At 45.9% G+C, this 12,268-nt stretch overlaps 1 protein-coding gene across 1 annotated transcript; it reads left to right on the forward strand.

The window, feature by feature from the left end:
- Window positions 1-961: 961 nt before the first annotated feature.
- LOC121309348 (protein shisa-8-like) lies at window positions 962-11,369 on the forward strand (the record flags this gene model as incomplete). Its single annotated transcript, XM_041242226.1, has 3 exons — window positions 962-1,104; window positions 7,966-8,082; window positions 10,750-11,369. Coding segments are annotated over 3 exons (679 nt in total), but the record flags the coding sequence as incomplete, so codon positions are not given.
- Between the last annotated feature and the right edge of the window lie 899 nt (window positions 11,370-12,268).

Genomic DNA, 12,268 nt, shown 5'->3' on the forward strand with positions numbered 1-12,268 from the left:
CTGGCGTTCATACAGTCTTGCTCGTTCACCAGGGGATTGTGGGTAGTGTTAATTCATGCATGAGTGTGATGATTGCTGCTTTTCTAATACTGTTTATAAAACCTGGAATGGGTGAATACTATGTAACAGGAGTGATTGTCATCCTTGCAATAATAATGCTGGTTTACCCCCATTCCAGGTTTTACTAGCAGTTTGAATAGCCCCAGTCTGTACAGATAACAAGCTCAGCCGTGTCTTATTATCAAACTTATTGTGAAACCAGGAATGGATCACACTGCTATGCAACGGGAGTCTTATTTCCAGCCCTGTACTGTAGGTAGTAAGAAAACCCATTTGGAAACCATAGCAAGTACACAATCCCTTGCAAGACAGAAGTGTGAGATTGATTTAAATAAAAAGAGAGAGACTGCTTTAAAAATTCTACCCTTCTTTGGTGCTGTACGGTTGTTGAGTTGAATCTAGTTGACAAAGACTGTGATGAAGCCCAGCTCTGTTATTGAATAGAGATGTAGAGCTGATCTACTGGCCTAATTTAGCTGGTACTGGGCTGGGCTGCAGTGTGGAAGGCAGTGGGTTTGAGGAGCTCAGTGGTTAGATAAAGAAAGCGTTGGGCTGCAGTGTGGAAGGCAGTGGGTTTGAGGAGCTCAGTGGTTAGATAAAGAAAGCGCTGGGCTGCAGTGTGGAAGGCAGTGGGTTTGAGGAGCTCAGTGGTTAGATAAAGAAAGCGCTGGGCTGCAGTGTGGAAGGCAGTGGGTTTGAGGAGCTCAGTGGTTAGATAAAGAAAGCGTTGGGCTGCAGTGTGGAAGGCAGTGGGGTTTGAAGAGCTCAGTGGTTAGATAAAGAAAGCGTTGGGCTGCAGTGTGGAAGGCAGTGGGTTTGAGGAGCTCAGTGGTTAGATGAAGAAAGCGCTGGGCTGCAGTGTGGAAACTGTCTTGTTTCTCTCTCTCTCTGTTCTCTGCAGGGCTCTGACAGATCTTCTCAAGCAGCCTGGGACAGTGACTGTGGACCAGATGGGGCTGGAGAGGACTGGGGCCTGTGTCGAGGTTCCCATGGGAGGCAATGGAGTGGTGGGAGTGTCTGAGAGAACAATGCCGAACAGCGGTGGTAAGAGAAGCAGCCGTTATTAGGGCTGTATTTTTATTATGGTAACAATTTTCTTCATGGCATTTGGTGTTCTAAAAATAGGCATTTAAAAATATTTCACAGTTAAACATAAGCCTCTGAATATCAAAAATGTCTTCAGACTGTCCAAAACTCGCTGTCTCTTTTAACCTGACTCTTATTTCGAACGTTGTTCCCATCATAAAATGAAACCCTTTTCTGGAGTTTTTCGACAGGAGGAATGGGTACAATTTACATAAAAGAGGCTGAATAACTCTTCAGTATTTAAATGAGAAACCTATATGTCAATGACGTAAATAACAGCGTTTACATCATTTCAGGATTTGATCAATGGACAGGTGGGATTGAAAGGTAGTAAAGGCGGAGAAAAAAACAGATGTGTGTTATGAAGTTACGAAGAAACAAGAGAAGATACATTTAATAGAACATAAATATAAAGCAAGTCCGTCAGGACAGAGAGAAAAAAAGTAAACTTAGAACAGTCATTTTAATGTAGCCTAATTCTGAATGTATGTTCTGCATTAATTAAATTATAGTTTCATGTACCCGGTTTTCAGCAATTCGCTTGGGCATTTGTGCTAAATTAGCAATTACATCATAAGCAGAGGTCTCTGGTCTCATAGCACATTGAAATGTTTTCTCCAGAGGTCCTTGCAGATCGTGTCCCAAATTAACTTGTGCAGAAGAATATCTGGTAGACTCTCGGATGGCTGAATTTATAGCGAAATTCTGCTAAATACTGATCCCATTTTTTTTGCTTTGATCCCCTACAAAAGAGACAAGCATGGGTTTTAAAGTTCGATTAACCCTTTCAGTTAAGTTGGTCTGAGGATGATACGAGGTAGTTAACTTCTGTATTACTAGCCACTGATCACCAACTTCCTGCAAGACCTGTGAAATTAATTGTGGGCCACGATCAGACAGGATTCTACCAGGTGTTCTCCAGCTTGTAAATATTTCCTGGACGAGGATCCTGCTGATTACTTCAGTGTGATTCTTTGTAAAGGAAATGACTCCCGCCGGGAGTAGTAATCTACAACAGCAAGTAATTGGCTTCTCAAGTGTTGCCTTTAGTGCTTTGGGGCAAGTGCCCTATGAGGTCCAGTCAAATCATTTCCCAAGGTTGATGAACTTCAGTTTGTGGAATTTTTCCAGCTGGTAATCGATTCTCAGGCCTGTGTACTTATTTCACAGTCTCGCACATAACCTACGATATCTTTCCACGTTTTTTCCACACTTTAAGGATCCTTTTGAGTATCTACCGAGATATTCAGGGAAAATAAGGGTTAAAGAAAAAATACAGTTGTCGCATTCAAAATTGATAGTTTTCTCTATAGAAATATTTTTCTAAATATTTAAATGCTTACCTGAAAATATTTTTGGGTCATCATTCCTTGAAACAAAACTGTTGGTAAGAGGTAAGAGAATGGATTTTAAAGACTGTCAGCGCTCTTATAAGGGGAGAGGCCAGTGATGCTGTCAATAAAGGTAATGAGAGGTGAGAGAATGGATTTTAAAGATGGTCAGCGCTCCTTTAAAGGGAGGGACCAGCGATACTGTTAATAAAGCTAATAAGAGGTAATGGATTTTAAAGATGATCAGCGCTCCTTTAAAGGGAGGACTAGTTTCTTGGTTCATTCCTGGTTCAATTAGAATTAAATTAGAATTCAGGGAGTGTCTGTTTGAGTCAGCAGCAGTGTTAGCATGTCGCTTCAAGAGATCCTGTACAACTGGAATACAGACTTATGCAATCTTATATCCAATGAAGTACCAGGCTGACACTAGCTCAGAGGCACAGACTCTTAACTGCAACAAGCACCCTCGTTTGACTCAAAAACACCACCCATTTCGACTAGAAAGATTCCTGGAATATATATCAATTATGCATTGAGATATAAGACAGGCTAAGTGGCCAGACAGACAGATAGTTGGCTAATTTAGACAGACAGACAGAGGACCAATTCACTAGCCTCTCATTCCTGCATTTCACCTTCACCTTCTTCTGGAGGCCTGGGCTGGATGTGGCAGCTTAAACTCGACCGAATGAGTCAGTTTTACCTCGAGGATGAGCTTGACTATGAATCTTGCAGCGTTTGGCACTGCCATTTTGCAACATGAGAGCCAAAGGCCACAACATACGGAGCCCCTGAGGCCAAAAAGAATAAAGCCAAACACGCACTGCAGATATTTTATAGAACTATGTTTAGAATTGGTTTTAAAAAGCTCAGAGGTTTCCACATTAGCCTAACTCTGTTGTCTGCAGTCCCCCTGCGAAACTGAACACACTTTTAATAATGCAGTCGGTCAAAAATAAACCGAATGTTATCACAGGTCAGTCAAGTGACGTGCAGATTGGCATTAGGACCCACAGAAAGATCGCTGGTTGGGTGATGTGAAAAACTGAAGTTTGTCATTATTATGAATATATCTATGCACACGCCTTTTGCTTGCAAACTATGGCTATTCATTTAAATTAATCATTACTTTTGCATCTTTTCCTTTTATTGTATGGGGCGCCAAGTGTTAAAAAAACAAAACATTGTTAAATGTCTTTTTTTCCCCCAGATTTAGCTTAAATCTTGTACTTTTTCACAGATTTAAGCAAAAATTACCTATCTTTTTTCAGGTTTATAAATCTCGTGAAAAACATTTAAATAAATGTTTAAATGTGTACTTTCAGATATAATTTATAAATCTGAAAATATTTAGCAACGTTTCAACATTTAAATCTAGCATGTAAAATAAATCAGAGGTTGCTCAAGATTAGGGTTGGGGTTGGGTTAGGATCAAGGTGGGTTGATTTTGTAGAGTTGCTGAGCTTTGGAAGTGAAAGGTTTGAGTAAATGGCAAATGCCCTCAAATCATCTGATGCCCTCAGGACAGTTTCTAGTGGGTATTCCTTTACACTGCCCACCCCTGCGCTGACTCGGGAGGGGTGAAGATAAACACACACTGTCCTCTGAAGTGTGTGCTGTCAGCCGATATCTTCTTTACACACTGCGGACTGTCGGAGGACAGCTCTGGGCAGCTTACAGGCAAGCCCGCAGGCGCCCGGCCAGACCACAGGGGGTGCTGGTGAGTCGAGGACACCCTGGTCTAAGCCCTCCCTCTCCACCAGCCAATTGTGCGTCAGCCCTGGGAGCTCCCGTCCACGGTCTGCAGTGGAATAGCCTGGACTCGAACCGGCGACGTCCTGTCTATAGGGCGCATCCTGCACTCCATTCGGAGCACCTTTGACCGGACGCACCACTCAGGAGCCCCATAATTAGCTAAATCCAGAGATGACAAGCAAACGAGTTTCAAATTATTGATTCGAAAAGTAATTTTAATGGTTCAGGTCAGATTAAAAAGTTTTGCACCACCTCGAATTTTAGGATCATTGTGATCTTTTATTTAACATCAGGCTGTAATCAAAGAAACAAAATGATATGGCAAAAAAAAAAAAAAAGCCATAACCTGGCACCCTTGTTGTGTCATGTTCCCTCTCTTTGGCGTCAGGGTTAGCCCTTGGCGGCAGGAGTTTTTACAAGTCGTACACTGCTCAAATTGACACGTTTAATAACAGACAGCGTCTGCAGACGCTCTCTCTAACCTCGAGGGCAGCTGTGTCGTCTGACTGTGTGTGTTTGTGTCACTTGGCATCGCTCTCACTCTGCTCCACCGGCCCGCACGCCTTTGTTTCTTTATTCTCCGCTGTTATAGGATGCGTCTCTCTGTACGGTAAGTACCATAACATGTAGAAAACATGACGTACTGATTAGAGGAGAAACCTCAAAATGGAGAAAGGTAACCAATGGAGTATCACAGGGATCAGTATTAGATCCTCTGCTATTCCTAATCTACATTAATGACTTAGATTCTGGTATAGTAAGCAAACTTGTTAAATTTTCAGATGACACAAAAATAGGAGGAGTGGCAAACACTGATGCAGCAGCAAAGGTCATTCAAAATGATCTAGACAAGATTCAGAACTGGGCAACCACATGGCAAATGACATTTAAGGTCATTTAAGGTCAAAAGTGTAAGGTACTGCACGCAGGCAATAAAAATGTCCATTCTAAATTATAAATACCATATGCAATGAAGCTATGAAAAAGATCTAGGCATATCTTCATCTAGACAATGTAAGGAAGCTATAAAAAAGGCCAACAAGATGCTTGGATATATTGTGAAAAGTTTTTAATTTAAATCAAAGGAAGTAATGTTACATCTGTGCAATGCATTAGTAAGACCTCATCTTGAATATTGTGTTCAGTTCTTGTCACCTCACTACAAAAAGGATATTGCTGCTCTAGAAAGAGTGCAAAGAAGAGCAACCAGAATTATTCCGGGTTTAAAAGGCATGTCATATACAGACAGGCTAAAAGAATTGAATCTGTTCAGTCTTGAACAAAAAAAGATTACGCGGCGACCTAATTCAAGCATTCAAAATTTTAAAAGGTATTGACCCAGGGGACTTTTCCAACTAGAAAAAAGAAACCAGAGGTCACAAATGGAGATTAAACAAAGGGGCATTCAGAACAGAAAATAGGAGGCACTTTTTTTACACAGAGAATCGTGAGAATCTGGAATCAACTCCCCAGTAATGTTGTTGAAGCTGACACCCTGGGATCCTTCAAGAAGCTGCTTGATGAGATTCTGGGATCAACAAGCTACTAACAACCAAACGAGCAAGATGGGGCCGGATGGCCTCCTCTCGTTTGTAAACTTTCTGATGTTCTAATATCCACTGGTGTGGTCGAGCTGGCGCGTGCTTGGGTACTATTTTCTACAGGCAGCAGTGGTGTAGTCATTTCCACACAGTCGGCAGTCCTCTTGATGCAGTAAAAAGTGCATTGGGACCGTCTTCTATTATATACTGTTTTAATGTAATTGAGCTGCAAGCGTAGACGTGCCTGAAGTCACTGCGTTTTGCATCTATCTAGAGAAGCACTTGTCCGATTGTGATCAAACTTGTCAAGGACCTTCTTTAGCACTCTATTGACTGTATCGCAGGGATGGAAATAACATTTTACTCATTCCAATTCACTACCGGCTTGATTAGCTCCAGTGTGTCTAGGTAACAAGCTCAGGTGTGTCTTATTATTAGAATCATAGTGAAACCAGGAATGGATCACACTGCTATGGGTCTTATTTCCATCCCTGGCATGGGATCTGTTAATAAGCTAGCCCCGAGCAGCCCAGCCCAGCCAAGGAAATAATTAGCCAGTCAGTCTGAAAGTGGGAAGCCCTGTGTCTTTTTTCATTACTGTCTTTGAAGCAATGCGAGCTCTAGTGAGTACTGCAGGGAAGAGGTGAGAGGGGAGAGAGAGGTGAGAGGAGGAGGGGAGAGGGAGAGGAGAGAGAGGGAGAGGGCAGAGAGAGAGAGGAGGAGAGAGGGAGAGGGGAGAGGGGAGAGAGAGGGGAGAGGAGAGGAGATAGAGATATAGGAGAGAGGTGAGAGGGGAGAGGGCGAGGAGATAGAGATATAGGAGAGAGGTGAGAGGGGAGAGGGTGAGGAGATAAAGGTGAGGAGGAGAGAGGGAGAGGAGAGAGGGAGAGGGAGGAGAGAGGGGAGAGAGGGAGAGGGGAGAGGGCAGAGAAGGGAGGAAAGGAGAGGGGAGAGTTGGAGGCAGAGAGGCAGAAGGAGAGTGGAGAGAGGGGGAGGGAGGCGGGACAGTGATGTATTCTCAAATCCGAAGGTAGTGGAAAGCCTAGCTTTGTCAAGGTCAATGTAGTGACCTTTTGTGATATTTTCTAGCTGACTGACTCATTGATTGGTGCTAATTAGCGATAGAACAATCAACTAATGGGGTCCGCTGGCACCCAGGGCATCTACAGATGTGAAAACCTGATTGAGAGCCACATTGTTTTAAAGTGCTGGGGGGATGGTAAATGTGTCCCATAGTAAAAGCACAGCAAAGCGTAATAAAGCACAGTGAAAGCTAAAGCATAGAGAAGCATTGAAAAGCACAGAGAGGTCTGGTAAAGCATAGGGAAGCATTGTAAAGCACAGAGAGGTCTGGTAAAGCACAGGGAAGCATTTTAAAGCACAGAGAGGTCTGCTAAAGCACAGGGAAGCATTTTAAAGCACAAAGAGGTATGTTAAAGCATATTAAAAACAAACCATAGTGCACTAACCCTTATAAAAGCATAGGCAAAGTTGCTATTGCTAATAATAGGTGAGAGAATGGATTTTAAAGATGCTCAGAGCTCCTTTAAAGGGAGGGGTCAGTGATCCTGTTAATAAAGCTAATAAGAGGTGAGAGAATGGATTTTAAAGATGGTCAGCGCTCCTTTAAAGGGAGGGGTCAGTGATCCTGTTAATAAAGCTAATAAGAGGTGAGAGAATGGATTTTAAAGATGGTCAGCGCTCCTTTAAAGGGAGGGGAGAGTGATTCTGTTAATAAAGCTAATAAGAGGTGAGAGAATGGATTTTAAAGATGGCAGCAGTGTATGATGAGAAATCACAGAGCGTAACAAATACCCCCCATCGCTAGAAAGTTCCCCCAGTCCAGGGTTCACTGGTTTCTGAATCACACGCCATTAAGGTCAGTTCTGCTCGACTGCGTCCTTACCGGGATCTGTCTGACACGATCATCTCTAATTGAAACCGAAGGGCTGAGAGATGCTCAGGGAATCAGGCAAAACGTGTCAAAAGAAAAGAACATTTTCTTAACCTCATAGATGGCGAGGAAACAGTACAGGCTTTTAATATGGCAGTGCGTTTGCTCATATTATCCCAAACAGGAGCTTGCCGTTGTGACAATACAATTGATCTTATTCTAATTCTAATTGACTCCCATTATGATCTGAGCCTTTGAATGTCGTGTTAATAGGTTTGTTTTGTTTTTTTTCTTGCAGATCACAGGTATTTAAACAACGCGAATCTGGGCTTGATGAGGGCGCATAATAACCTCACCACATCCATATCGATTCCTGGGTCGCCCTTTAACAGATACACCTCACTCAAACCAGTGGGTGAGTAATGATGCATTACAACACATTGAAGCAGTGTGGCTCTAGCGGAGCTGAGGAGGGACTGGGAGGGAAGCAGTGTGGCTCTAGCGGAGCTGAGGAGGGACTGGGAGGGAAGCAGTGTGGCTCTAGCGGAGCTGAGGAGGGACTGGGAGGGAAGCAGTGTGGCTCTAGCGGAGCTGAGGAGGGACTGGGAGGGAAGCAGTGTGGCTCTAGTGGAGCTGAGGAGGGACTGGGAGGGAAGCAGTGTGGCTCTAGCGGAGCTGAGGAGGGACTGGGAGGGAAGCAGTGTGGCTCTAGCGGAGCTGAGGAGGGACTGGGAGGGAAGCAGTGTGGCTCTAGCGGAGCTGAGGAGGGACTGGGAGGGAAGCAGTGTGGCTCTAGCGGAGCTGAGGAGGGACTGGGAGGGAAGCAGTGTGGCTCTAGTGGAGCTGAGGAGGGACTGGGAGGGAAGCAGTGTGGCTCTAGTGGAGCTGAGGGGGGACTGGGAGGGGAGCAGTGTGGCTCTAGCGGAGCTGAGGAGGGACTGGGAGGGAAGCATTGTGGCTCTAGTGGAGCTGAGGGGGGAGCAGTGGCTCTAGTGGAGCTGAGGGGGGACTGGGAGGGAAGCAGTGTGGCTCTAGCGGAGCTGAGGAGGGACTGGGAGGGAAGCAGTGTGGCTCTAGCGGAGCTGAGGAGGGACTGGGAGGGAAGCAGTGTGGCTCTAGTGGAGCTGAGGAGGGACTGGGAGGGAAGCAGTGTGGCTCTAGCGGAGCTGAGGAGGGACTGGGAGGGAAGCAGTGTGGCTCTAGCGGAGCTGAGGAGGGACTGGGAGGGAAGCAGTGTGGCTCTAGCGGAGCTGAGGAGGGACTGGGAGGGAAGCAGTGTGGCTCTAGCGGAGCTGAGGAGGGACTGGGAGGGAAGCAGTGTGGCTCTAGTGGAGCTGAGGAGGGACTGGGAGGGAAGCAGTGTGGCTCTAGTGGAGCTGAGGAGGGACTGGGAGGGAAGCAGTGTGGCTCTAGCGGAGCTGAGGGGGGAGCAGTGTGGCTCTAGTGGAGCTGAGGGGGGAGCAGTGTGGCTCTAGTGGTTACAGCATTCCATTACAAGCTCACAGAAGTTAGTTCAGTGACAGCAGCTTGTTAATTTAGATTCGCTCCACAGACAGCTTGACGAGTCGCACTGATTAGTGAATTTCATTCAGTGTCCTCGGAGAAGCACAGCAAGGTGGTACTAAGCTGTGCCCGGGTCCGGCTGGCCAATATGGGCACAGCTCCCACGACAACCCAATGGTGCTGCCATCCCCTGTCATAGCAATATATATTACCTTGCAACAGTGCCAGGGAGGGACCGCAATGCATTCACCAAAAACCAAGCAAGAGAACAGAGACCAGGACATCCCCCTTCTGTATTCACTGGCTCACAGATCCTCTTTTATAGTAGTTTCCCATATATTTAAATGAAGCACCTTTTTGACTAAGTTTATTCTAGTTTCAAAAACACTGATGAAGGCACCAGAGTCCAAACTACAACTGGTTTGCTGGACTAGAGCCCAAACTAGAGCTTGTCTGCTTGTTTCTTTACTAGTTTATCTTGTGTGGTTATTACTAATTGCTTGTGAAAGTCAAAGAACAAATATTTAAATTTTAAAATATGTAAATTATTTAGACCGGAAGGGAGGGGAGCAGTGTGGCTCTAGTGGAGCTGAGGAGGGACTGGGAGGGAAGCAGTGTGGCTCTAGTGGAGCTGAGGAGGGACTGGGAGGGAAGCAGTGTGGCTCTAGTGGAGCTGAGGAGGGACTGGGAGGGAAGCAGTGTGGCTCTAGTGGAGCTGAGGAGGGACTGGGAGGGAAGCAGTGTGGCTCTAGCGGAGCTGAGGACGGACTAGGAGGAAGGGAAGCAGACACGTATGGAAGTTGGTATTAATAAGAGGGTTTTGAAACTGGGCTGTGATTCAACTCTAAGGAAACTCACGCTGCTTGACAGATGCTGATATCTTAATTAAATAGTCAAGGGCCTTGTGACTCGCAGCTTGAATTTGGATGTTTGTCAGAAACAGAGGTGAAAACACACTGGAGACCCATCTCATTGCTTGCACCCAGCCAGGAACTTCCATACCTGCGAAAGTGTTAGCTAAAAAAAATTTAAAACAAGTGAGAGAATGGATTTTAAAGATGGTCAGCGCTCCTTTAAAGGGAGGGGTCAGTGATACTGTTAATAAAGCTAATAAGAGGTGAGAGAATGGATTTTAAAGATGGTCAGCACTCCTTTAAAGGGAGGGGTCAGTGATCCTGTTAATAAAGCTAATAAGAGGTGAGAGAATGGATTTTAAAGATGGTCAGCGCTCCTTTAAAGGGAGGGGTCAGTGATCCTGTTAATAAAGCTAATAAGAGGTGAGAGAATGGATTTTAAAGATGGTCAGCGCTCCTTTAAAGGGAGGGGTCAGTGATCCTGTTAATAAAGCTAATAAGAGGTGAGAGAATGGATTTTAAAGACGGTCAGCGCTCCTTTAAAGGATGTCCAGTAATAATGTGTCTTATTACAAAAAAAGATGCAAGCGAATGGATTAATTTAAGGTTTCAAATCTTCATTTACAAACCTGAAAACTCACTCTCTCTCTCTCTCTCTCTCTCTCTCTCTCTCTCTCTCTCTCTCTCTCTCTCTCTCTCTCTCTCTCTCTCTTTCTCTCTCACAGAAACAGCTGGAAGCCAATACTACAAGCACTACCCAATGGCAGCCCGGGCCACTCAGCCCAAGCCAATCGGACTGCACCCCAAGGACAAGCCCCTCCCCCAGGCCCCGGACCTCCACACCCCATTGGCTGCTGCGCTAAGCCCCTCCCTCCAGTCCAAGTCCAAGGTTTCCAAGGTGACACAGCCCCTGACCTCAAACTCCGCCTTCAAAGCCTGGGACACCGCCCACAACCACCCGCATCAGCAGCCCCGCCCCCAGCCTCAACAGCAGAGCAGGTGTCAGGCATTCAGCCACAAGCGTCAGTTCAGTATTGAGAACCTGCCTGAGCTTTTTAACCAGCCCTTGGGTTACGGGCGCCCCTCAATGCAGTCCAGCCAGAGACAATGCTCAACTAACAGCAAGACTGAAGTGACCGTCTAAACTCCCAGTTAGAGCCCCGTTCAGTACAGTGGAGTAAGTGCCGTGGTCTTCTCTAAATTAGCAGGCTGCAGTTGTGTGTCTGTGAACTTGTAATCTAATGCAACTGCTAGAGCCACACTCGCTGACTCCCAGTCCCTCCTCAGCTCCGCTAGAGCCACACTGCTTCCCTCCCAGTCCCTCCTCAGCTCCGCTAGAGCCACACTGCTTCCCTCCCAGTCCCTCCTCAGCTCCACTAGAGCCACACTGCTTCCCTCCCAGTCCCTCCTCAGCTCCGCTAGAGCCACACTGCTTCCCTCCCAGTCCCTCCTCAGCTCCGCTAGAGCCACACTGCTTCCCTCCCAGTCCCTCCTCAGCTCCGCTAGAGCCACTGTCTAAAATGAGTCTTTACCCGGCTATGACCTTGTCTGGAGAATCCTAACTGCCAGGCACTGACACTGTGATTTTTCAACTAGCCCCTCCCACTGTACAGTTATGCAGACAGAGAGAGAAAGTGGGCGGGGCTGAATTGAAAGATCACATGATCTGAATGGAATGAGGCGTGCTGTTCCGTGCCAGGCAGTTAGGCTTCTCCAGACGAGCTTCTCAAAGCAGCTCAAAGCCAGGCAAAGCCAGATTAAGATGATGAGAAGAAACTCAATATTGTAGGAACCCAGAACTGCTCAGAATGACTGAAGCAAAACCCCATGACATTCTGGACTATTTCCTATAGAGACGGCTGACAGGAGTCCTTTATTAACAGTCCAATAGAAGTAAATACATATATTTACAACTTAGTGAAATTGAATTGAGGCGTGAAAATGGTGCAAGTCAAGTCGCCCCCTTCATTTGATTTGAAATGCGTTTGTCTGCTTGGCTTGTTTTCTGTGTCGCTGAGTCTTGGATCAGTGTAGATGTTTGAAGTAAGTGAGGCTAGGACAGCGGGCGAATTGACCAGCCTCTCATTCCTGCCTTTCTCCTTCCTCTGGAGGCCTGGGTTCCAATCCAGGGGGCTAGATGGGGCAGATAGACACACAGACAACAGATACCACAGCAATAAACATCCCAAAATAAGCAAACACCAGTCTCTTGTATTACGAGAGACTGGGGATCTGCGAGCCAGT

Source organism: Polyodon spathula, unplaced genomic scaffold (genome assembly GCF_017654505.1).
Source record: "Polyodon spathula isolate WHYD16114869_AA unplaced genomic scaffold, ASM1765450v1 scaffolds_1222, whole genome shotgun sequence".
Taxonomy (NCBI): Eukaryota; Metazoa; Chordata; class Actinopteri; order Acipenseriformes; family Polyodontidae; genus Polyodon; species Polyodon spathula.